The sequence below is a fragment of the Heteronotia binoei genome, chromosome 5, assembly GCF_032191835.1.
Source record: "Heteronotia binoei isolate CCM8104 ecotype False Entrance Well chromosome 5, APGP_CSIRO_Hbin_v1, whole genome shotgun sequence".
NCBI lineage: Eukaryota > Metazoa > Chordata > Lepidosauria > Squamata > Gekkonidae > Heteronotia > Heteronotia binoei.
The window spans coordinates 26,781,292-26,805,978 of record NC_083227.1 but is presented as its reverse complement, the minus strand read 5'-3'; the positions used below and the strand labels follow the sequence as shown (position 1 = coordinate 26,805,978).

The following is a 24,687-nucleotide window of genomic DNA, read 5'->3' as shown; positions in this document are numbered from 1 at the left end:
GAAAGAGCAAAAAAGGAGACAGGTAAGAGAAGGAATGGAAGAGCTCCATTGAAACAAGAAGAAACAAAGAAACAAAGCTCCAAAGAAACAAGATTTGATTGACAAAATATTAGAGACAGCAGAAATGGATATATTGGCATTTCATTTTAAGGGCAGGCTCTTGAAAGACGGAGAAAATCTTTAGAAACCTTTTTATGAATGGATTAATGCAGAGGTCCCCAACCCCCAGTCCATGGACTGGTACCAGTCTGTGGCCTGTTAGCAACATGAGTTGTATAATTATTACATTATATATTACAATGAAAGAAGAAGGAAAAAAGACGTCGTTGGATTTATATCCCACCCTCCACTCCGAATCTCAGAGTGGCTCACAATCTCCTTTCCCTTCCTCCTCCACATCCTTTGAGGTACATGGGGCTGAGGGAGCTCTCCCAGAAGCTGCCCTTTGAAGGACAACTCTGTGAGAGCTATGGCTGACCCACGGCCATTCCAGCAGCTGCAAGTGGAGGAGTGGGGAATCAAACCCGGTTCTCCCAGATAAGAGTCTGCACACTTAACCACAACACCAAACTAAAAGAAATAAAGTGCACAACTGTAGGGTTGCCAATCCCCAGGTGGGGGCAGGGGATCCTCCGGTTTGGAGACCCTCCCCCCCCCTTCAGGGTCGTCAGAAAGCGGGGGGAGGGGAGGGAAATGTCTGCTGGGAACTCTATTATTCTCTATGGAGATTTATTCCCATAGAAAATCATGGAGAATTGATCTGCGGGTATCTGGGGCTCTGGGGGGACTGTTTTTTGGGGTAGAGGCACCAAATTTTCAGTATAGCATCTAATGTCTCTCTCCAAAATACACGCCCAAGTTTCAAAAAGATTGGACCAGGGGGTCCAATTCTATGAGCCCCAAAAGAAGGTGCCCCTATCCTTCATTATTTCCTATGGAAGGAAGGAATTGAAAAGGCGTTCCTTTAAAAGTGATGGCCAGAACTCCCTTTGGAGTTCAATTATGCTTGTCACAGCCTTGATCTTGGCTCCACCCCTAATGTCTCCTGGCTCCACCCCAAAGTCCCCAGATATTTCTTGAATTGATTTTGTATATTACTTGTTGCACTTTCCAATGTATTCCTCATTTTGATGTGGTTGAATTTATAGTAGCAAATTATTTAACATAACCTATAGGCTACAAACTTGTTAAGATGGAGAGTACTACTATGTAATCTCATGATGCAGGGAAAAAAGATGTTGACTCTATTTTACTTTTACCCCTTTTCCCTTCCCACTTTCATATTCCTTCATCCATCCCCTTTTCCAAAACTTCAATAAAATATATCTATAACACCAGAGAAGGAATGGAACAGGCCAAGGAATCCTTCTCACCAGGGCCAGATTAAACCCTGTGGAGGCCCCTAGGCAGTCGAAATCTTGGGGCCCCCCTCGCAAATTATCTCCAAATTGGAGTAACCGCCCCACTGCCCACGCCTCCTGCTGCAGCCTGCAGGCACTGGTGGCTAAAAAGGCATTCCCCCATTTTCGCTCTGCTGCTCTCCCCCCCAGGCTCTTCCCACCCTGTTCCTGCCTCCCCCGGTATCCCCGCAGCTCCATTTTCGCCGCTGCTGCTCTCCCCGGGCTCTTCCCTGCCTCTAGCATTCTCCCCACCGCCCTGTTTTTGCTGCTGCCGCTCTCCCCAGGCTCTTCTTTGCCTCTCCCACTTCCCCCACAGCCCCATTTTCCCCACTGCCGCTCTCCCTGGACTCTTCCCTGCCTCTTCCACTCTCCCTGTGGCCCCATTTCCCCACTGCCACTCTCCCTGGGCTCTTCCCTGCCTCCCCCATTCTCCCCGCAGCCCTGTTTTCGCTGCTGCCACTCTCCCCGGGCTCTTCTCTGCCTCTCCTCCTCTCCCCATGGCCCCATTTTCGCTGCTGCTGCTCTCCCCGGGCTCTTCCCTGCCTCCCCTGCTCTCCCCATGGCCCCATTTTCGCTGCTGCCGCTCTCCCTGGGCTCTTCCCTGCCTCTCCCCATGGCCCCATTTTCACTGCTGCCGCACTTCCAGGGCTCTTCCCTGCCTCTCCCCCTGGCACCATTTTCACTGCTGCCGCACTTCCAGGGCTCTTCTCTGCCTCTCCCGCTCTGCCCATGGCCCCATTTTCGCTGCTGCTGCTCTCCCCAGGCTCTTCCCTGCCTCCCCCACTCTCCCCGCAGCCCCATTTTTGCTGCTGCCACTCTCCCCAGGCTCCTCCCACCCCCAAGAGTGTGAGAGCAAGCGAGCTAGGGGCGGGCAGCTGACCGCTGGAAAAAGCAGTCAAGCCTCCATGGCCCCCTCACCCCAAATGTTATGTCCTGGCCCCCCCACCCAGAAATTTCTGGCTACAGGGCTGAGCTGCAGTCAACAGACTAGGGGAACCAACAGTTAATTAACAGCGCATTTATCCATAAATCAGTCTCATGGTTACTTATATTCTTACATATGAAATATTTAGGCTGCTCTCTGTCGCTCCACTGCTAAGTCGCTCAGCACAGCAGAGCCGCCCCTCCTGCACAGGATTCCTTGGGTGGGGGCTGGGGGGGAAGAGCGAGTGGGGGAGGGACGGTGGCTTAGTGGTAGAGCATCTGCTTGGTAAGCAGAAGGTCCCAGGTTCAATCCCCGGCATCTCCAAAAAAGGGTCCAGGCAAAAAGGTGTGAAAAACCTCAGCTTCAGACCCTGGAGAGCCGCTGCCAGTCTGAGTAGACAATACTGACTTTGATGGACCGAGGGTCTGATTCAGTATAAGGCAGCTTCATATGTTCATATGTGAGACCCAAGGCCAAAGGGAGGAAGGGGGAGCGGAGCCTCACAGACTCCCAGCTAAGCCAGTCAGACTGAGCCAGCCCAGGAAACGGCTGCTCCCGGTTGCACGGAGGTCCTTTCTCAGCTTCAGTTTGAAAACAGCTGCTGCCAACCGTGCGTGCCCACTCCGCACCCTCCTGTGCCACAGCCAATCACCAGCTAGTCTGCACAGGATGTCAGCAGGACACTGAGAAAGAGTGCTGCTAGCTGGGAAAGCGAGTTTCAGAGTCATGCCGTGGAGGACGGCAGAGGGGTGCCTGAGGAACATGCTGGCCATGAAAACAGGGCGGGGGGAGGGTGAGGGAAGCTGGCTTGGGACCCCCCAGAGATGCGGGGCCCCTAGGCAAGTGCCTAATTTGCCTAATTGTTAATCCGGCTCTGCTTCTCAATCCTGCATCAACTGGTTCAGCTGGTACAATGACAGGGGCAAGAACCAGGGTTGGGTTTTGTTCCCAGACCAATGAATTCTCTAGAGACATAAATTTCTGGCAAGGAAGCCTTGGGAGAAGGTTGCTGCTTGAAGTGAATGAAACCCCCTCACCTGCTCTGTCTGCTGCCTCTTATCCTCTGCCTGACTCAGGAGGAAACCTTCGGCCAGGGCCACCGCCTGGGAACTGGTCTCTGGCCCACATCCTCTGATCCAGCACTGCATTTCCTGGGGCAGGATGGCCAGGAACTGCTCCAGAATCACCAGGTCCAGGATCTGCTTCTTGGTGCGCCTCTCTGGCTCCAGCCACCGGTTGCAAAGTCCATGGAGCTGGCTGCAAATCTCTCGGGGCTCATTGGCCTCGCGGTAACAGAACTGCCGGAAGCATCGACTGCGTACATCTGCAGTCATCGTGTCTGGAACCAAGCTCTCTGGCACAGCTCTTTCCCAAAATTCAGCACTACTCCCTGCTTGGATGGGACAGGGATGTCTTGCCAATTCCAGCTCCTTCTGGGTCTTCTTCCATCTCTTTCCCCTTCCCTTGGGTCGTCTCTGATTGTAGAAAGATAGCCTTACTCATGTGGCTATGAAAAGGGAAAGGAAAACATATCAAAAGGGCAGAAAGAAACAAAACGAATGAGCCAGTTTGGTGTAATGGTTAAGTGTGTGGACTCTTAGCTGGGAGAACCAGGTTTGATTCCCCACTCCTCCACTTGCAGCTGCTGGAATGGCCTTGGGTCAGCCATAGCTCTCACAGAGGTTGTCCTTGAAAGGGCAGCTGCTGTGAAAGTCCTCTCAGCCCCACACACCTCTCAGGCTGTCTGCTGTGGGGGAGGAAGATAAAGGAAACTGTGAGCCGCTCTGAGACTCCGAGATTCAGTGGTGGGCAGGATATAAATCCAGTATCTTCTTCGTCAAAAGGGAACAGAGCCACATCGTTCTGATCAAAGTACACCTAACAATTGCCCCAATGAATCAGATGGCATGTTCCTGTTTAGTTTGGGGGTCATTGCGCTACACGATATATCAAGCTTTTTAAGGGATCCCTGTTTGGTCCTTTGGAAAAATAAACCATCTCTATGAGGCTCTTTAAAAATCTGCTGCCAATGTTATGATCTTGGCCTCCTACTTTCAACATAAACTGGAGCCCAGCATAAAATGCCTGGTAGCAGCTTAACCATTGCGGATACTTCAATAGGTTGGATGTGTTTGGCAATAGCTCTGTTTTAAGTACTTTGGCGGAGCGGGGGGGGGGGGGGGAGAAGCAGAGGGTCAGGTTAAGGCACAGGGGCTGCCTAGATGGAGGAGGCAATGAACCCCCAAGGGAAATGGCAGATAGGAAGAACTGCCCCAAATGCTTTGCATGTGGAGCAGCCAGTGGGCTCCTAGGATTCATTCCACGCAATCACACCTGGGAGTCCTTTCTGGGCCTCCCTACGATCACCAGGCCTTGAATTCAGCAGGAGCTCTCAGAAGCGCAGCTCCTGAACCTTTCTGAGGGTTCCCCCTCCTCCTCCCCACTGACCTTGTCCATTGAATAGTAGGTGCAGCTGCATAACAATCCCTGGATTAGGAGAGCAGGCAGCCAGCCAGCCACCAAGGTCTTTGCCAAACCCCCAGCAGCCCTCATTAACCCCTGGAGAAGCCCACACCACCCTTTCTGCGTATTCTTATCTGGGAGAACCAGGTTTGATTCCCCACTCCTCCACTTGCAGCTGCTGGAACGGCCTTGGGTCAGCCATAGCTCTCACAGGAGTTGCCCTTGAAAGGGCAGCTGCTGAGAGAGCCCTCTCAGCTTCACCCACCTCACAGGGTGTCTGTTATGGGGGAAGAAGATAAAGGAGATTGTAAGTCTCTCTGAGACTCTGATTCAGAGAGGAGGGCTGGGTATAAATTCTTCTTCTCCACTTATGTGATTTTGGGTAGCAGGTGGCTTGCTGGCCTTTTGACTGTGGGAGGCGGGGTGGGGCAGCCAAGGAGAGTTGCAAGTGTGTGAGGCCTGCTTGTCCTGGCTGGATCTCTAGCCAGTCCAAGCAAGCCTTACTTGCCCAGGGCTCTCCTTTCTTGCGTCAGATTGCTGTTGGCTGGTGGGGTGGTGGTGGCATATGCTAATGAGTTATCCTAATGAGCTCCCCCACCTATTTTTCTACAAAACGACCCCTGATGATCACCATGGCTGAGAATTTAATTTACAAAGTTCAAAACCCGCCTTTCTTTCCCCACAAGAGCCACCCAGGCAGCTAACAAATCAAAACATTTATGAATGTTTTGTGTGTTTCTTTATGCTGATAATAGCCGAGTTGCGGCGTTCTGCACCAACTGGAGCTCCTGAACTGATTTTGAAGGGAGGCCCACGTACAGTGTATTACAGTAGTCTAGTCTCAATGTCACCGTGACATGGTCCCAGGTGGCCAGACCCACCCTATCAAAGTAAGACTAGGCTGAATTGGAAGGAAGCCTTTTTGGCAAGGGCATTGCCTTGCTTGTCTACACTGAATAGGCATTTTAAGAAGATGACGACTGCAGATTTATACCCCGCCCTTCTCCCTGAATCAGAGACTCAGAGCGGTTTACAATCTCCTATATCTTCTCCCTCCACAACAGACACCCTGTGAGGTGGGTGGGGATGAGAGGGTTCTCACAGCAGCTGCCCTTTCAAGGACAACCTCTGCCAGAGCTATGGCTGACCCAAGGCCATTCCAGCAGGTGCAAGTGGAGGAGTGGGGAATCAAACCCGGTTCTCCCAGATAACAGTCCGCACACTTAACCACTACACCAAACTGGCTATTAAAACTGTTTAATCCCAACTCCCTCTCAAAAACACGGGATGGCCGCATTTCTTCCAGGACTGAAAAGCTGATACCCTCCAAAGACTTACCTGTGAGTATACCTTCTGCGAGGCTTTTCCCCTTCTCTGTTGCAAACCTGAAGCCCTCCCTGCTCTGTTTGCCATCCAACAGCAAAGCTCCACCCCCCCACACAAGACCTTTCCCTCCCCCCCCCTTGCTCGGCCCCTCTAGGAAGCAGCTCGATCACTTTAACCCTTTCCGTGCTGCAGACGAATGAAGGAGAAAAGCTGCCTCCTCCCGTCCTCCCCACCAGGCGCCGAGCCCAGACGGGCTTCAATGCAGCTGGACGGAGCTCCTCGCGAGTAACTGTACACGGGGGATAAGAACATAAGAGAAGCCATGTTGGATCAGGCCAACCGCCCATCCAGTCCAACACTCTGTGTCACACAGTGGCAAAAAATTGTATATATACTCACACACTGTGGCTAATAGCCACTGATGGACCTGTGCTCCATATTTTTATCTAAACCCCTCTTGAAGGTGGCTATACTTGTGGCCGCCACCACCTCCTGTGGCAGTGAATTCCACATGTTAATCACCCTTTGGGTGAAGAAGTACTTCCTTTTATCCGTTTTAACCTGTCTGCTCAGCAATTTCATCGAATGCCCACGAGTTCTTGTATTGTGAGAAAGGGAGAAAAGTACTTCTTTCTCTACTTTCTCCATCCCATGCATTATCTTGTAAACCTCTATCATGTCACCCCACAGTCGACGTTTCTCCAAGCTAAAGAGTCCCAAGCGTTTCAACCTTTCTTCATAGGGAAAGTGCTCCAGCCCTTTAATCATTCTAGTTGCCCTTCTCTGGACTTTCTCCAATGCTATAATATCCTTTTTGAGGTGCGGCGACCAGAACTGCACACAGTACTCCAAATGAGACCGCACCATCGATTTATACAGGGGCATTATGATACTGGCTGATTTGTTTTCAATTCCCTTCCTAATAATTCCCAGCATGGCGTTGGCCTTTTTTATTGCAAACATACACTGTCTTGACATTTTCAGTGAGTTATTTACCACGACCCCAAGATCTCTCTCTTGGTCAGTCTCTGCCAGTTCACACCCCATCAACTTGTATTTGTAGCTGGGATTCTTGGCCCCAATGTGCATTACTTTGCACTTGGCCACATTGAACCGCATCTGCCACGTTGACGCCCACTCACCCAGCCTCAACAGATCCCTTTGGAGTTCCTCACAATCCTCTCTGGTTCTCACCACCCTGAACAATTTAGTGTCATCCGCAAACTTGGCCACTTCACTGCTCACTCCCAACTCTAAATCATTTATGAACAAGTTAAAGAGCATGGGACCCAGTACCGAGCCCTGCGGCACCCCACTGCTTACCGTCCTCCACTGCGAAGACTGCCCATTTATACTCACTCTCTGCTTCCTATTACTCAGCCAGTTTTTGATCCACAAGAGGACCTGTCCTTTTACTCCATGACTCTCAAGCTTTCTAAGGAGCCTTTGATGAGGAACTTTATCAAAAGCTTTCTGGAAGTCAAAGTAAACAACATCTATCGGGTCTCCTTTGTCCACATGTTTGTTCACCCCCTCAAAGAAATGTAACAGGTTAGTGAGGCAAGATCTTCCCTTACAGAACCCGTGCTGAGTTTTCCTCAATAACCCGTGTTCATCAATGTGCCTACTCATTCTGTCTCCAGCTCGCTCTCCTTCCAAGACCCTTCGAAGCAGGTCTCCCCACAAGTCTCCTGTCCGATGGGGCTTCCACCCCTAGGGTTGCCAATCCCCAGGTGGGGGCAGGGGATCCCCCGGTATGGAGGCTCTCCCTCCACTTCAGGGTCATCAGAAAGCGGGGGGGGGGGGCGGAATGTCTGTTGGGCACCCCATTATTCCCTATGGAAACCGATTCTCCTAGGGCAGTGGCCCCCAACCTTTTTGTCACCAAGGACCGGTTTTGTGGAAGACAATTTTTCCACGGAGGGGATGGGGGAGAGACGCTGGGGTTTTTGCAACCCCAGGCTGCCCCCCATGCCACATCCCTGCCCCCCTTTGGGGTCTTTAAATGGGGGGGGAGACTGGGGCTGTTTCTGCCTCCCCCTTCATTTAAAGACCCTGCCGATCAGCTGATTGGTGGAGGTCTAGAAATGAGGGGTAGGGCTAAGGTCACAGCAGTGCTGCCCCTTCTGCCAACCTGGAACCTTGCAAGGGGAAGCAGCCTTGGAGCGAGGCTGTGCTGCCTCTTTAGTCTGGGGCTGCTCTGCCTCACTCTGAGGCCCAGTTGTTAGCAGGCCACGGACTGGTACTGGTCCACCGCCCTGGTGGTTGGAGACCCCTGCCCTAGGGTATAATGGAGAATTGATCCGCGGGTATCTGGGGCTTTGGGGGCGGATTTGAGGTAGAGGCACCAAATTTTCAGCATAGCATCTAGTGCCTCTCCCCAAAGTACCTTGCAAGTTTCAAAAGGAATGGACCAGGGGGTCCAGTTCAATGAGTCCCAACAGAAGGTGCCCCTATCCTTTATTATTTCAATGGAGGGAAGGCATTTAAATACTGTGCAGTCCCTTGAAATGTGATGGCCAGCACTCCCTTTGGAGTTCAATTATGCTTATCATAACCTTGCTCCTGTCTCCACCCTCAATGTCTCTTGGCTCCACTCCCAAAGTCCCCAGATATTTATTTCTTTAATGGGACTTGGCAGCCCTATCCACCCCGGAAGTTGGTTTTAGGCTTTTGGAAATGTCTGTTCCTGTAACTTCTTCCCTGTTTATCAGAACCTCCCCCACCACCTGCAGAGAAGGAGAGGGGTAGGGTTGTTGCCAGCTCCAGATTGGGGAACTGGAGATTTGGAGTTGGAGCCTGGGGAGGACAGGGCCCTCAGTGGGGCACAACGCCGGACAGTGCCCACCCTCCTCCAAAGCATCCACTCCCTCCACGGGATCTTATCTCTGCAGTCTGGAGATAAGCTGTCATTCTGGGTGATCCCCAGGCCTCACCTGGAGGCTGGCATCCGTACTCACAGCTTGCTTCCTGCCACTCTCCGGAGACTGTTGTGATTCTACTCTGTCCAAGAGGGTCCCCATCTCGGGGTTGGGAGATCTCTGGGGATTTCTCTCTCCTCAAGCTTTGGGGGAGATGCAAATGTCAATTTTCAGGTGTGTGTGTAGGGGCGGGTGTGTGTGTGGAAGTCTAAGGAAGGGCATCCCTGACCTCAGATTAAATTAAAAAGTAAATTAGGTGGACAAGAACATCACTAGGAAATACACGTCTTTTTGTTTTACCTTGACTTGCAGCAACAGCAATTAACAGGCCACTTTTATTACCTTTTATTGCTATCCAGACCAAATGGTCTTCCAATTTATTACACTATTTTGCCATTTGATCCTTACTACTACTACTTGTTGTTGTTGTTATTATTATTATCTCCGTCCGTTTATATTCCGCCCGTTCCCCATGAGGGCTCAGAATGGAGCACAACATGAATAATAAAATCACAATAAAATCAACATAACAATAAAACAGCATAACAGTAAAAACCAGTTTCAATATTCAGTCCAACTCTGTATCAGTTTACACTCTTAACCCACTCTTAACCTATATTTCAGCTCACTGTACCTCATCCCCTCATCTGAAGAAGTATGCCTGCATACGAAAGCTTACATTCTGAATAAAACTTTGTTGGCCTTAAAAGGTGAAACTTGACTCCTACTTTGTTCTGACCTCATTGGTTATTTCAAGACCGCTTTTGGCAGGCCTCTCTCTCTCTCTGGTGATACTCATGGGTTCTGAGTACCAGCACCTTTTGCTGTGGGCGTATGTGCATTCTGTCAAGTTCTGATAGGGGAACTGGTGGCATGCTCTGGTTCAGTAGCAAAGCATTTGCTTGGCATGCAGAAGGGCCCAGACTCAAGTCTCAGCATCTGCAAGTGGTGGAAAAGACCTCAGCCTGAGACCCTGGAGCAGGGGTGGCCAAACTGTGGCTCGGGAGCAAATGTGGCTTTTTCACACATATTGTGAGGCTCTTGAAGCCCCCACTGCCCCATTGGCCGGCTTAGAGAAGGCACTTGTCTCTTTAGATCACTTCGCCAAGCCAAGCCAGCCAGCACCATGGACAATGCATTTAAAGTTAAAGTTGCTTTCTTTCCACCTCTCTGTCCCTCCCCCTCATCTCTTTTCCTTCCTTCCTCCCAGCTCTCAAACATCTGACATTCATGTCTTGCAGCTCTCAAACATCTGAAGTTTATGCTGTGTGGCTCTTAAACGTTAAGCAAGTTTGGCCACCCCTGCCCTGGAAAGTTGCCACCTGTCTGAGTAGACAATACTGGCCCTGATGGATTGGTGTTCTGATCCAGTAGAAGGCAGCTTCATGTGTTTATTTGAGTAGAGGCACTCCTCCCCCCTCCCTAAGAGTGCTATTTTCAGGTGTTTCCTTTTTGCATGGGGTACAGTTCTGTGCAGCTTCCTTGCAGTTTGGTTGCCGACTGTGCAGCATCAGGATCAAAGGGAACCCTGTTCCGTGGCAGGACGGTAAAAGGACAGGAAACTGGCTGCTTGCTGTATTCCCTGTGGATCCCTTCCCAGAAGCAGGGCAACACTGATACTCGACTGAGAGACAGCTTGTGAGACTCCTTTCTGTGGGGGCCTGCCTCTCTCAGCACTCTCTTGGCCTGCAGTTCATTTCGGTGCACGTCCCTTCCACTGGGCTAGATTTCCAGCCAACCGTTACTGTTAATCCACAGTTTTGTCAGGAATATATTTGTGCAACCAATCCAAATAGAGTAGGAAACAGGACTTCTTTGTAGTTCCTTTTAAACGCCAAGCCAGGCGATTAAACCCTGTGGAGGCCCCTAAGCAGTCAAAATCTTGGGGGGGCCTCGCAAATTATCTCAGAGTTGGAGTGGTCACCCTGCTGCCTGCGACCCCTGCTGCAGCCTGCGGGCACCTTCTCAAAAGCCCCTTTGACAAAGCTGTGGGGGAGAGGCAGAGAGAGGCAAACTTGGTGGTGACCAGTGTTTCCTCTAAGCTGAGTTAGCGTGAGCTAGCTCACAGATTTTTAGCCTCCAGCTCACACATTTTTGTCTTAGCTCAGTAAAAATGGCCCTAGAGCACAATAATAGATGCAGTAGCTCACTTTAATGCCAGTAGCTCACAAAGTAGAGTTTTTGCTCACAAGACTCTGCAGCTTAGAGGGAACATTGGTGGTGACGCCAGCATCAGCCACACCAGGCAAGTCGGGCAAAGAGCAGCTCAGTGTATGATTGTACAATAAGGTGTATGATTGTACAAGAGATTTAATTCGCTAACAAATATAGTGAATATTTATCTGACACAGAGAATTCATTTTGTATATTTGGATCTTTATGTTCCCGTGGTTCCTGTATAATTTTTTGCTCAGACAGGTTTATCCTCTACTTATAGCTTAGGACTCTGTCTTTCCTTGGGCATTCATTTTATTTAGGCCAGGGAAATCCACCCTCTTCTGCCCCCCCTTCCCCTTTCCATCTGCCATTTTGCTTCCAGGGAACAAAAATACCTTATCCTGATTGGGAAGCTCCATTTCATCTGTTCAGCACCAAGCTCCATTCTGATTGGCACAGATCACCCAATAGGAAGCAAGGCTTTTGATCCTCTTCTACTCATGCTTCTATTCTTCTCTGTGGCTTTCTCTCTTAAGCCTCCATAACCCACTCACCAAAAATCTGCTTTGTGTGGAGAATAAATTTTCTGAACCACTGAGCATTTGGGCAGCCTTTTCTCCAGTGGCCCATGAGGAGTGGTCAAAGGGTTGGGAGAGGATCTGGGAGAGCCACTTTCAAATCCTGCCTGTGCTATGAAGCTTGGGAGTGGCAGGAGGGGAGACCAAGATACATCCTGGAGATTGAGACCCTGGAGAGCCGCTGCCAGTCTGAGAAGACAATACTGACTTTGATGGACCAAGGGTCTGATTCAGTATAAGGCAGCTTCATATGTTCATATGTTCATTCTCCTCAGCTCTTTTGGGGGAAAGATGGGACTTCAAGCGTACTAAATAAATAAACCCCACTTTCAAAGCAACAGGCTTCTCCTTGTGATGCCATGGGAAAGGCCTTTGTGTGAAGAGAGGACAGTTTCCACTTTAGGATCAGTCTCTCCCGCATGGAGAATTCATCAAGGGGCAGTTCCTTCTAGCAGGCAGCCACACTGAGGACCAGCAGCTTGGGAAGTGGCAGCTTTGCCTTCTAAGGAAACAGCAAAGCTACATTGACCCACCTCACTCCCAAATAGGGTTGCCAAACCTCCCAGTAATGGTGGGGGGTCCCTCCCCCAGCTGCTGATCAGCTGGCCTGCAGGGGGCCTTACCAGAAGAAAGACCTAGACCACAATGCCAGTGTTGCACAGGAAGTGATGTCATCACACCAGCAATTTCCGGCAACACCCTGGTATTTGGGCAAAAATGCTATGGCAAAAGCCATACTTTTTTTTTTAAATATATGTGCTTCTTTATTAGCACATTATATAATGACTTGAACTTCAGTGAACTTGTCTGGGGTCTCCTTGTAGCCCTTGTGCCCAACTGTGTTACAAAAGGCTGCCTAGCCTTATGGGAGAGGTAAAATTCCCCTTTGAACTGTCCAGTTTTGCAAAACTTGAACAAACCATGAAAATGAAGCACTTCTACATGTTAATCAACAAACAACTGGAGAGGAATACTGGAAATCAGCGTAGATGTCTGATGTGAGAACAGCCCAACTTCACTGTTTCAGGGCTGAATGATGACTAGAAAGAGTTGCCCGCTGGTTGGCCAGCTAGGTCACATGAGCAGGAAGACTGCCATCTAGTGATAGGTCTAATAACTACCCCAATTTCAAAGAAATGATGAGAATAAACAATATTTTGAGATGTATGCAACAACGGTAATGTAATATGAAAAAAACCTTTGATTTCTCTGGGTGACAAAGTCACAGGTACCGATAATACTACTGTGGTTTGTTTGCCTACATTCATAACAGAAGAAAATGCCCAATTCAGTAAGAGGTGAATGACAATAAAGATATAATTTCTTTCCCCATCCAAGTTCAAGGACCCCCTAAAATCTATTTATGGATATCTGCTATCTCTGACTTGTCTACTTCATCACAGGATTTGGAAAACAGATTTTTTTTTTTTTGCCATGTTTGCAGATGTCAGGAGTCAGCTTGGCAGACAGACTGAAGGAAGGCAACCACGAAAAAGGCCCTTCTTTGCATAACTGCTTTTGGAGCACTTCTGAACTTCCAACACCTGCGCATTCAAATAAGAGCCTCAGCAGAACTCATTAGAGGGAAGGTTTGCCCTTGTGTAGATTATCTGAGAAACAGGAGGGCTGGCTCTCTGCCTGAAACTCTTGCTACAAAGTGGGTATTTATGAGATTCCTCCCATTTGGGTTCTTCAATGGTTAAGGGGATATAAGCTGGTCTCAAATCTTTCACCCTCAGAACACATCCTTCCTTTCTTCCCTCTGAGATCTGTTTGAGCTCTGTCTTCAGTTGCAATATTTCCATCACTTCTTCCAGATTAAGGTCAGGATTCTGGGCAGACACAAACAGTTTACAACTGTTTTCATGGTTTCAACTCTTTCTATGGTTTGTGGTTGTCATTTTCGGATGAAATAAGAGAAAAGCTCTTTTCCCAAGCTGTGCATAGTTTTTCATTGTGTGGGTTCTTCGATGCTGTTGAAGATGGTCAGATTAACTGAATCTTTTCTCACAATCTGGGCATTCAGAAAGATTCTGCCCTGTGTGAGTTCAAAGATGCTCTTGAAGATCACAGCTCTGAAGATTTCTTTTCACATTCTGTAAGCTGAAAAGATTTTTTCTTGGTTAGGTTCTTAGATGCTGTTGAAAAGCAGTGCTCCAGATGAAGGCCTTTCCAGACTGAGAATTCAAGAGTTTCTCTTCCGAGTGCTGTGGAAGATTGTCATTCTGACTGAATCTCTTTTCATGCTCTGAGCACTCAAAATGTTTCTGTTTCTCCTTTTTGTGAGTTCTTAAATGCTTGTGAAGATGGCCACTCTGACTGAATTTCTTTTTTCACTCCAAGCATTCAAAGGATTTCTCCCCTTCATTGATTCTGTTCAAGATGGCCAGTCCAACTGAATCTCTCTCTACACTGAACATTCAAATTCTTCCTCACTAGTGTGGGTTCCTAGATCCTTTAAATTATATTTCTTTTCATACTCTGAGCATGTGAAAGGTTTCTCCCCTATTGGGGTTCTTTAATGCCCTAGGAGATCACCACTCTGACTGAATGTCTTTCCACATTCTGAGCCTTCTTAGATGCCGTTGAAAATTGCTATTGTCACAAAATTGCTTTCCACACTCTCAGGATTCAAAAAGTTTCTCCCCTGTGTGGATTCTTTGATGCAGTAGCAGATGGCTTCTCTGACTGAATCTCTTCTCACATTCTGAGCACTCAAAAGGTTTCTCTCCTGTGTGAGTTCTTGAATGCCTTTGAAGATGGGCGCTCTGACTAAATCTCTTTCCACATTCTGAGCACTCGAAAGGTTTCTCCCCTGTGTGAGTTCTTAAATGCTTGTGAAGATGGCTACTCCGACTGAATCTCTTTCCACATTCTGAGCATTCAAAAGGTTTTTCCCCTGTGTGGTTTCTTTGATGCAGTAGAAGATTGCCACTCTGACTGAATCTCTTTCCACACTCTGAGCACTCAAATGGTTTCTCACCAGTGTGGGTTCTTTGATGTTGATGAAGATTACCACTCCGACTGAACCTCTTTCCACATTCTGAGCATTCAAAAGGTTTTTCCCCTGTGTGGGTTCTTTGATGTAGCAGGAGATCGCCACTCTGACGGAATCTCTTTCTGCATTCAGAGCATTCAAAAGGTTTTTCCCCTGTGTGGGTTCTTAGATGCTGTTGCAAATCGCTACTGTAAGAAAACTGCTTTCCACATTCTGAGCATTCAAATGGTTTCTCACCAGTGTGGGTTCTTAGATGCTTTTGAAGGACATATATTTGACTGTATTTCTTACCACACTCTGAGCATTCAAAGAGGTTCTCCTCTGTGTGAGTTCCCTGATGTTGCTGAAGACTACCAAGCTGACTGAATTTCCTTCCACACTCTGAGCATTCAAACGGCTTGTATTTTGTGTGGGTTTTCAGATGCCGTTGAAAATTGCTACTATAAGAAAATCGCTTTCTACACACTAAGCATTCAAAGGGTTTCTCCCCTGTGTGGATTCTTTGATGCAGTTGAAGATGGTTACTCCGACTGAATCTCTTTCCACACTCAGAGCAGTCAAAAGGTTTCTCCCCTGTGTGGGTTCTTAGATGCTGTTGCAAATCGCTACCATAAGAAAATTGCCTTCCACATTCTGAACATTCAAATGGTTTCTCATCAGTGTTGGTTTTTAGATGCTTTTGAAGGATACAGCTTTGACTGTATTTCTTCCCACCCTCTGAGGATTCAAGGAGATTCTTGTCTGTGTGGGTTCTTTGATGCAATAGGAGATGGTTACTATGACTGAATTCCTCACCACACTCTGAGCATTCATATGGTTTCTCTCCCCTGTGGGTTCCTTGATGATGTTGAAGTCTGTCAGCTCCTTTGATTCTCTTCTCACCCTCTGAGCACTCAAAAGTTTTCTCCCCTGTGTGTGTTCTTAAATGCTTATGAAGATGGCTGCGCCGACTGAGTCTCTTTCCACACTCCAAGCATTCAAAAGGTTTCTCCCCTGTGTGAGTTGCTCGATGCCGTGCAAGATTTTTACTGTGATTGAATCTCTTTCCACACTCAGAGCACTCAAAAGGTTCCTCCCCTGTATGTATCCTTTGGTGCACAAGGAACTGTGATCTATATTTAAAGTACCTTCCACACCAAAAGCATTTACACGCCTTTGTTAGAATGTTCCCAGGAAAATGTAGATTTTCCTGTCTTCCATCAGAAGATGTCATTCTGCTCTCTGAACAGATCAATGGCGTCTCTTTTGAATGAATGCTTTGGTGTTTAATAAGGTCTGACTCCTCTGAGAAACTCTCGTCACAGTTTGAGCAACTATAATGTTTCTCTCCCGCATGTGCCTGTTGACATTTAAGGAGCTCTGCTCTGCAAGGGAAGCTCTTTCCACACTCAAAGCCTTGATGGGTATTCTTTCCACTCTGGATTTGCAAATGGCCATTATATTGGGTTGCATCTGAGAAGATCAGGCCAAACTCTAAGCACCTGTACGTTTCTTCTACCTTGTGAATTATTTCACAAAAATCATCCCCTTGGAAAGGAATGGGTTGATCCCTCTTTTCATCTTTGTGGGTTTCTTTCTGGCTCTTGGGTCCACATTGAGTCCTGAACTTTCCTCTCAAGTCTTCATTCTTTACTTCATCTCGTGATGGATGATGCAGTTCCTCAACCTCCTCATTCCCCCAATCATCCCCTGTTGGTAATAAAGAGAGAAATCACATTAGCACCCACAGAAGGAGGTCTCATTTCCATTTGAAATTCCATCCATGCTCAAAGTGTTTCAGGGCCTTGTTTGAAATATACAATAACGTAAGTGTTAAAAATGGATTCCTGCCTGCCTGTATGGTCTATTAGTTACCTTCAGCCCCTTCATTCTTGGCTTTTTCCAAAGAGAACCCCTGAAATACCTCAAGTGTCTCTTCTGCAACTGCTGCTGGAATACAGAAAGGGGTCCAATCAGTACCTATGCAAGCAGTCAAGCCACCAGTTGGGCAGCCCTCATTCACGAGTTCATTTCCTTTCCTGGAACTTCTTTCTCCCCAAAAAATAGTTACTGTGTGGCAGGGAGGTGCTAGGACTTCACCTCACCAAATAAACTGCAGTTTAAGGGATCCCCCCCATTGGTTTTTGGAAAGGATATCAGTTGCTGGAGGAGGATTAAGGCATCTAGGTGACGACTGAAGAGAATTGTTAATGGCCCTTTTGTCTCATTCTGACTGACAGTTCTTAAGTAGTTTCTCTTAACATTCCTGGCTTCTTTGGCAGAGGGAGAGAAAAACAGATCATTCCTATCAGAGCTTTTTTTGTAGCAGAAACTCCTTTGCATATTAGGCCCCCCCCCCAATGTAGGCAGTCCGCCAAGAGTACACAGTAAGCCCTGTCATAAGAACCCTGTAAGCTCTTGGAGAATTTGCTGCATCAGGGGTGTATCACCTAATATACAAAGGAGTTCCTGGTACAAAAAAAAGCCCTGATTCTTATACAGGAAAGAAGCCCAAGGAAGAGTAAAAATTCTTCTGAAAGGATAGAAACATGGTTGAGATCAAAGCCTACAATCCAAAGCAGTTTAGGGAATGAATCTATATCAGATCACAAAGAGCGGATGGCCTTAATGCATTCAAGGGGAAGGGTGTGTTGTAAAAGTTGGCAGCTAAGAAATCAGGATTTGACCTGATGCCATGGGACTCCCCCTCACCGGGGATATCTGCTTGGGATCCCTGTATGCTTGCACATCATAGCATGGGCTCAGCAATAAAAAAAATGGAGGCTGATATCAAAACTGATATCAAAACAAGAGTGAGTCATGCTGAGAGTGTGCAAGGAATGTGAAGCAACTCCTCCAGTAACATGAAAGCCATACCTGATCAGAGCCCACCAAAGGGCCTTCTCAAGAGGTTCCCTCCCTAATCTTTAAGGACTTGAAGGGCTGTCATATAGAGGATAGGGTGGAATTGTTTTCTGTGGCCCTGCAAGGTAGGACCAGAACTAGTGGGTTGAAATTAAATCAAAAGAGTTTCCAGCTCAACATTAGGAAGGACTTCCTGACCGTTAGAGTGGTTCCTCAGTGGAACAGGCTTCCTCGGGAGGTGGTGGGCTCTCCTGCCTTGGAGGTTTTTAAACAGAGGCTAGATGGCCATCTGATGGCAATGAAGATCCTGTGAATTTAGGGAGAGATATTTGTGAGTTTCCTGCATTGTGCAGGGGGTTGGACTCGATGACCCTCGAGGTCCCTTCCAACTCTATGATTCTAATCATCTGGCCTGAAGAATGATCCAAATATTAAAGACAATGAGCAATGGGCCAGCCCCAGTCACTGCTTCCGTATCTTAAGTGCTGGACAGGAAGATTTCTCCCCCTACTGTATCATGTATTCAGCCATCTACTTGCCTATCCAAACTCGCAGTCTCCCTAAAGGAACTACTTCTCGAGACTTTTTCCCCTGTAATGCTAAAGAACAAATACTCCCCTCCACAATGCACACAAAACCCCCCTTTGAATTAACTCATCTTCATAGAGATGGACTTTTCATCCCTTAGTCCATCCAATTTGTAGCAGGCTTTGGACCCCAAGCAAGTTCCCCCTACTGTGTGGTTGCTTCTTTGCTTTTCTATCCTATACTGTGTGCTTCTCCAGAGATGCCTGGGTGTCTTCAGGAAGCAGGCTTGTATGTCTCTGATTCTCCCCTTCTATTTCCTCCCTTAGTAGCAGGAAGTTCATGAGGCAAAGGGTTTAAACCAGGGTTGTCAAACTCATTTGTTATGAGGACCAGAACCAACATAAATGAGACCTTGTTGGGCCGGGCCATGTGTGTCATAAAATGTAATGGCAGGTAGCAGAGATATAAACTTTATAAAGGACACAATTAAAGATTAAAAAACTTAAAATAAAACATGCTTAAAACACTAGCACTCGATGGTCTTAAAGGTGCTTTCTTTGTATTTCTCCCATGCAATCCAGGGAGGGGGAGAAGCCACAGCCAATAGAAGGAAGAGAGGTTTGGCTCAGTAGCTCTGCTGTGCGACTGAAAGAGCCTGGCAAAGCAAGTTATCCTTTCTCCCCAAGGAAGGAACCTCAGCCAATGGAGAAGCACATGTATTATGGGGTATTAATTCTCAATATCACAAATGCATGTCTACCAGGGCAGATATACAGACACTCAAACAAAATGAACAGTATAAAATCTATTAAGTTAAAACAAAGAGAACCAGGTTGATCAGGTAAACAAAAATAGAGGCTCAACAGAAAGAAAGAAATGCACATGTGAAGTCCAAGCACTGTTTAAACCAGGGTGTCAAACATGCAGCCCAGGGGCTGAATCAGGCTCCCAGAGGGCTCCTATCAGGCCCCTGAGCAACTGGCTGTCATCTGCTTCTTTCTCCCTCTCTCTTGCTTCCTTCTGCATCACGGCTTGTTTTGCCAGGCTTGCTGAATTGCACAGGAGCTACAGAGAAAAACCTCTATTTTTTCTCTTTGATAGGAGAAGGACATTTTTGCTTGCTACAGGAGTGGATGTGAATTCATTATTTGGGTAACAGACCCCTTTCTGAGGACGTCTCAGCAGCTCCTTGGCTTCAGGCCAGGACACCCTCTCTGGCCTGGGTGATGGCCATGACACTGGCCTCAGTAGCCCCTGAGCTAGCCAAGAAAGTTGGGTCGCTCTCCCAGACCATGTGGAACATCATTCTCACTACCACTCCAACTCCTCGAGACCCCCAATAAGGAACAAGTAGTCGGGCTGGCCTGAAAATGATGTATTGTGTTCAATATTTTGATTCATGCCTCATCCCTATGGCAGCAAATTGCACCTTTGGCATTCATGAAAGATTCTTACCCAGAGAGGCCATACTCTCGTAGTTCTCCAGCATGACTTCCCTATAGAGAACTCTTTGGGCCAGATCCAGGAGCACCCACTCCGCCTTAGTGAAATACACAGACACTTCCTCAAAGGAAAAGGGACACTGGAATAAAAAGCAGATTCCTTTGTCAGAGATCATGCCAAGCAGAGATTGCACACTCACATGAACATATGAAGCTGCCTTATACTGAATCAGATCCTCAGTCCATCAAAGTCAGTATTGTTTACTCAGACTGGCAGCAGCTCTCCAGGGTCTCGCATATTTGCCTGGACCCTTTTTAGTTGGAGATGGCGGGGATTGAACCTGGGACCTTCTGCTTACCAAACAAAAGTTCTACCACTGAGCCACCGTCCCCTCAAAGGGGGGAGATGGGAAGGTCGCAGGATGCAGAGCTTGGCATGGGCAAAGGGAGCGGCACTCAGAGCCTTTTTCCCTTGGACACCATAGCAGCAATTGCAAGAGCAAAAGCCCCTCTGAAAAAGGGGGGAAAGAGAACCGGGCTGTCCCCTGTACCTTGACTGGAAGTTTAGCAGCTGTTTCCACACCTCTTCCAAGGTGATGACTGAACACTACTTGTCCACTGCCTGTGAGGGTGACAAAGAAGGAAGAAGGATGGTTACGCTTGACCCCCTCATTCATTTGCTCATTTGAATCCTGCATCATTCACCCTGTCATGACCCAGATGGGGGATGCCTCCTGACGCTGCCACCACTCTGGAATTAGGGTCCCTTGGGAAGGCCCAGAGTGCCCTCCCAAGCCCTTCAGATCTCCCTTGCTTGGGCCAAGAAAACTGGTTTGTACACCAGGCCGAGTAACGATAAAAAGGTTTATTTTAAACAGGAAGGTCAATAAAGGCAAGTGAACAGATAAGGTACTTTGAAGCTATATAGTAACGTGGGTGAAGGAAAATAAACATAGTCCCTAATGTGACTAGACTTAACAGTCCCTAGTCTGTTAGGCCCCCAGGCGTCGGTCTGCTCACTCTCTCCCACAGAGTGAGGGTCTTCCTCCTAAACAGCAGCCGTTCTGCCCGCTTGGCCTCTCAGGAGGAAAGAACAGAGTTTGTCTCCTGAGAGAGCTTTTAGGTGATTCTCCTCAGAGCCTACTTGGGCACCGATTGGCTAAAACCAGCGCCAAGCATTCTGGGGATTGTAGGCTGTCTCTCCCTACTGCAACACAGGCCTCAACAGGCTCCCTAGGCCCTCTAGGCCTCTCTCTGAAAAAATGACAGCATCCCTACAGGACCCAAGACCCAGGGACTCTGTTCTCTTGTCAGATGGGCCCTCCCAGAGGCCCTTCTGTCCTGGCTGGCAGGAGGAAAAGACACATCCTGGTCACATCTCTCTGAAGGCCAAGAGATGACTTCAGCATATATGAAAACTCCAGGGTACTATGGATGAGTTTCCAGAATATCTGCTGATGCTCTGACATCACATTCAGTCCACGTGTCACCCCCAAAGATTAAAAGAGTGCCCAGCTCCAGGCTGATATCTATCCTCTTTCTGACTGTGGCCCATCAGGTGCTCCTGCAAAGCCTTTCATCAGAGGCACTGACGGCAAATGCTGGCCACTAGCAATGGGTTTTCAGAGGTATGCTGCCCCAGAACATTGAGGTTCCGTTTATTTGCCACGGCTAATAACTGAGCCCAGATTGGTCACTCTTTCATTTTTTGAGCACTTTAAGTCCCACTGATGAAAGAAAGGTGACATAGAAATGTTTTCATAAATGTGAATAAGAACAGAATTGCCTTCGAAGAATCGGTCTATAAAAATATTTGAGTAAATGTGAATAGGAATGGAATTACCTTCTAAGAATCTAATTGTCTTTGAAGGGGGACCCCTGAATAATTAATGAATACCCCTATAATAATGAATGAAAGCACGCTTTTGCCTTCAAAAAGAGCGTGTCTGATGCAATGTTTGTTAGAAGCAGACAGCCTTCAATGGGTGTGGATTCACAGATGTGTATTGGATAACACAAAGAGGCCTCACTGAGAAGCTTCTTGCAAGAGCTGATAATGCATGGAGACAGGAGATATGGAAAAATACTAGAAGGAGAGCAAGGGGGTGGAGAATGTTGAGTCAGATAAGTTTGAGGGGCCTGCCTGCTTGTTTTGGATGTGAATAAAACTGGCTGGATGTAGGATGATTTTAACTTAGTCATTTTGTGGGCCTATGGCTGGCTAAATTCTTCTTTGGTATCAAAGTAAATCTCGTTTCATACCAGTAATGTGTGCGGACCTCGTTATTTCTCTGCTTCATCTTTTAAGGGAGTGGCCATCACTACATGTTATGGCACTGAATCCAAGAACTAGGCTCTGTGTTGTGTGCAGAAGTATTCCCTTTTTCTCCTGTCCCAAACCTTCTACCCAACAACTTCACTGCATACCCCAATACCATCTGGCCACAAAACAGCATTACCACATTCAAGGCAATCTTGGGTTTGCTCATGGGCCTGAGCTCTCTGCCCTTCCTCTAAAGGAGATCCTTCCTCCTCAACGAAGTTAACTTCCATCTTCACTGCTGGTCCCCATATCTGAAGGAGCAGAAAAGGAGATAGGCAAGAAAAAGAATGGAACAGGAGATGAATCCTGCCCCACTTCCAGACTTCATATCCCTGCATCAAAAAGCAGAGTTGCTTGAACCACAGGGGTAAGCATCAGGGGTGGGTGTTTTCCCCAGCCAAGCAAATTCTCTAAAGGCAGAAATATTGGGCTGGGAAACCTGAGGAAACTGAGCGAAGAAAACCCCCTCACCTGTTCTGCTTGCCTCTTCTCCTCTACCTGACTCATAAGGAAACCTTCAGCCAGGGCCACTGCCTGGGAACTGGTTTCTGGTCTGCATCCTCTGACCCAGCACTGCATTTCCTGGGGCAGAATGGCCAGGAACTGCTCCAGGATCACCAGGTCCAGGATCTGTTTCTTGGTGTGCTTCTCTGGCTCCAGCCACTGGTTGCAAAGTCCATGGAGCTTGCTGCAAACCTCTCGGGGTCCATCAGCCTTGTGGTAGCAGAACTGCCGGAAGCATTGGCTGCGTACATCTGCAGTCAAAGTTTCTTGAGTCAAGATCTCAGCTCTCTCCCAAAATTCAGCACCACTCCCTGCTTGAATGGGACAGGGACCTCTCCTTGATCTCTTGCTTATTCCAGGTTCTTCTGGGTCCTTCTCTTCCATCTCCTTCCCTCTCTCTTGGGTTGCCTCCGACTGTGGAAACATACTCTTCTTCAGGTGGCTATGAAGAGAGAGGAAAACATATCAAAAAGGCAGAAAGAAATCCAAAGAGGATGGACTACATCACTGACCTTGGTCAAAAGACACATACCCCAGTGAATCAGATGGGGTGTCCTAGTTTAGTTTACATTTCAGGATCAGTATCATTGTGCTACATAATATAGCAAGCTTTTTGAGGTATGCGTGTTTGGTCTTCAGCAAAGTAAATCATCTGTGTTTGGGTCTTTTAAAACCTGTTGCTGGTGTTATGATCTTGGCCTCCTATAACTGCATAATCTTCTGCCCTCAGGACTACTTTCAACATAAACTGGAACCTGGGACAAAATGACAGGTCACGGCTTAACCATTGCAGATACTTCAAGAAGAGGAGGAGGAGAAGGGATTTATATCATGCCCTTGACTTGGAGTCTCGGATTTGCTTACAATCTCCTCTTCCTTTCCTTACAACAGACACCCTTTGAGGTAGGTGGAGCTGAGAGAGCTCTTTCAAGAACTGCTCTTCCAACAACAGCTCTTTTGAGATCTGTGACTTGTGTATGGTCACTCTAGCAGGTGCATATGGAGGAGTAGGGAAACCCAGTTCTTCCAGATTAGAGTCCATGCTCCAAGCCACTAATAATAATAATAAATTTTTATTTCTATCCCGCCCTCCCCACCTTAGCGGGCTCAGGGCGGCTACACCAAACTAGCTCTCAATAGGCTGGGCGCATTTGGCAATAGCTGTGTGCAAGTACTTGGCAGAGGGGAAGGGGCAGAGGAGCATGAAGTCTTTCCAGGTTGTGGCACAAGGGCTTGGATGAACAGGAGGAGGCAACAAACCACCAGGAAAACAGCAAATGGGACATGAAGCACTGCCCCAAATGCTTTGCATGTGGAGCAGCCAATGGGCTTCTATGATTCATCCCATGTGATCAAGCTTGGAAGTCCTTTCTGGGCCTCCCCCAATGTTCCCTCTAAGCTGCGGAGTCTTGTGAACAAAAATTCTACTTTGTGAGCTATTGGCATTAGAGCTGTGAGCTACTGCATAAATTTGTTTGCTCTGGGGCCATTTTTCCTGAGCTGAAACAAAAATGTGTGAGCTGGAGGCTAAAAATTTTTGAGCTAGCTCACACTAACTCAGCTTAGAGGGAACACTGCCTACGGCCACCATAACTGAGGAATCAATTTATTTTAATTTACTAAATTCAAATCCTATCTTTCTGTCCCCACAAGGGCCACCAAGGTGGCTAACAAATCAAAACATTTATGTATGTAATATGTCTTTCTTTATGCTAGCAAAGTCCGCCTTTCTCACTGGGACTCACGGGAGTTTAGACAGAGTGACTCAATACAGCCAATAGGATGGTACATTCAATAAACTATGAAGTAGTGTTTGAGTTGCAGAACCAACCAAAAATCGGGGGGGGGGGGGATGGTATTGAAGCTGTGACTCAACAGCAACAAAAAAATACGTGCATTCGTATACACAACAGTCCCTAATAATTTCTCCAGGTGACTTTGTGAATCATTTCGTACAGTGCTACCCTCTTGAATATCTGATTATCCATAGTTTACAGAAAGGCAAGACAACGGGAACTCCTCAGGCAGGCTATTCTACAAAGTGAGGGCTAGGAAGGAGAAGGCACATGGATGGGCGGTTGTTGATTTCTGCCCATTTGCACGGTGGGACCTGCTCAGGTGAGCGAAGCTGTCAGGGCAGACCCTAGAACAGGTGTCAAACTCATTGTCAGGTACATGTCCCTGTCAAGAGTGTGTTTCAAACTTGAAGTTCAAAAACTGTCTATTGATTTTCCTAATGGTGGTGTCATTGTTGATGGGTAATCAATTTACACAGTGT

At 47.6% G+C, this 24,687-nt stretch overlaps 2 protein-coding genes across 3 annotated transcripts in view; both read right to left on the bottom strand.

Moving 5' to 3' along the window:
• LOC132571219 (zinc finger protein 420-like) overlaps positions 1 to 24,687 on the bottom strand; it is a 127,013-nt gene that overhangs the window by 10,778 nt on the left and 91,548 nt on the right. The window lies entirely within an intron of this gene.
• On the bottom strand, positions 14,349 to 16,116 carry LOC132571314 (zinc finger protein OZF-like). The gene is made up of 2 exons (XM_060238118.1): positions 15,651 to 16,116; positions 14,349 to 15,401 (listed from the first exon to the last, which is right to left on the bottom strand). The coding sequence occupies exons 1-2, from the start codon at positions 15,979 to 15,981 to the stop codon at positions 14,395 to 14,397; spliced, it is 1,338 nt and encodes a 445-aa protein (XP_060094101.1). The 5' UTR covers positions 15,982 to 16,116; the 3' UTR covers positions 14,349 to 14,394.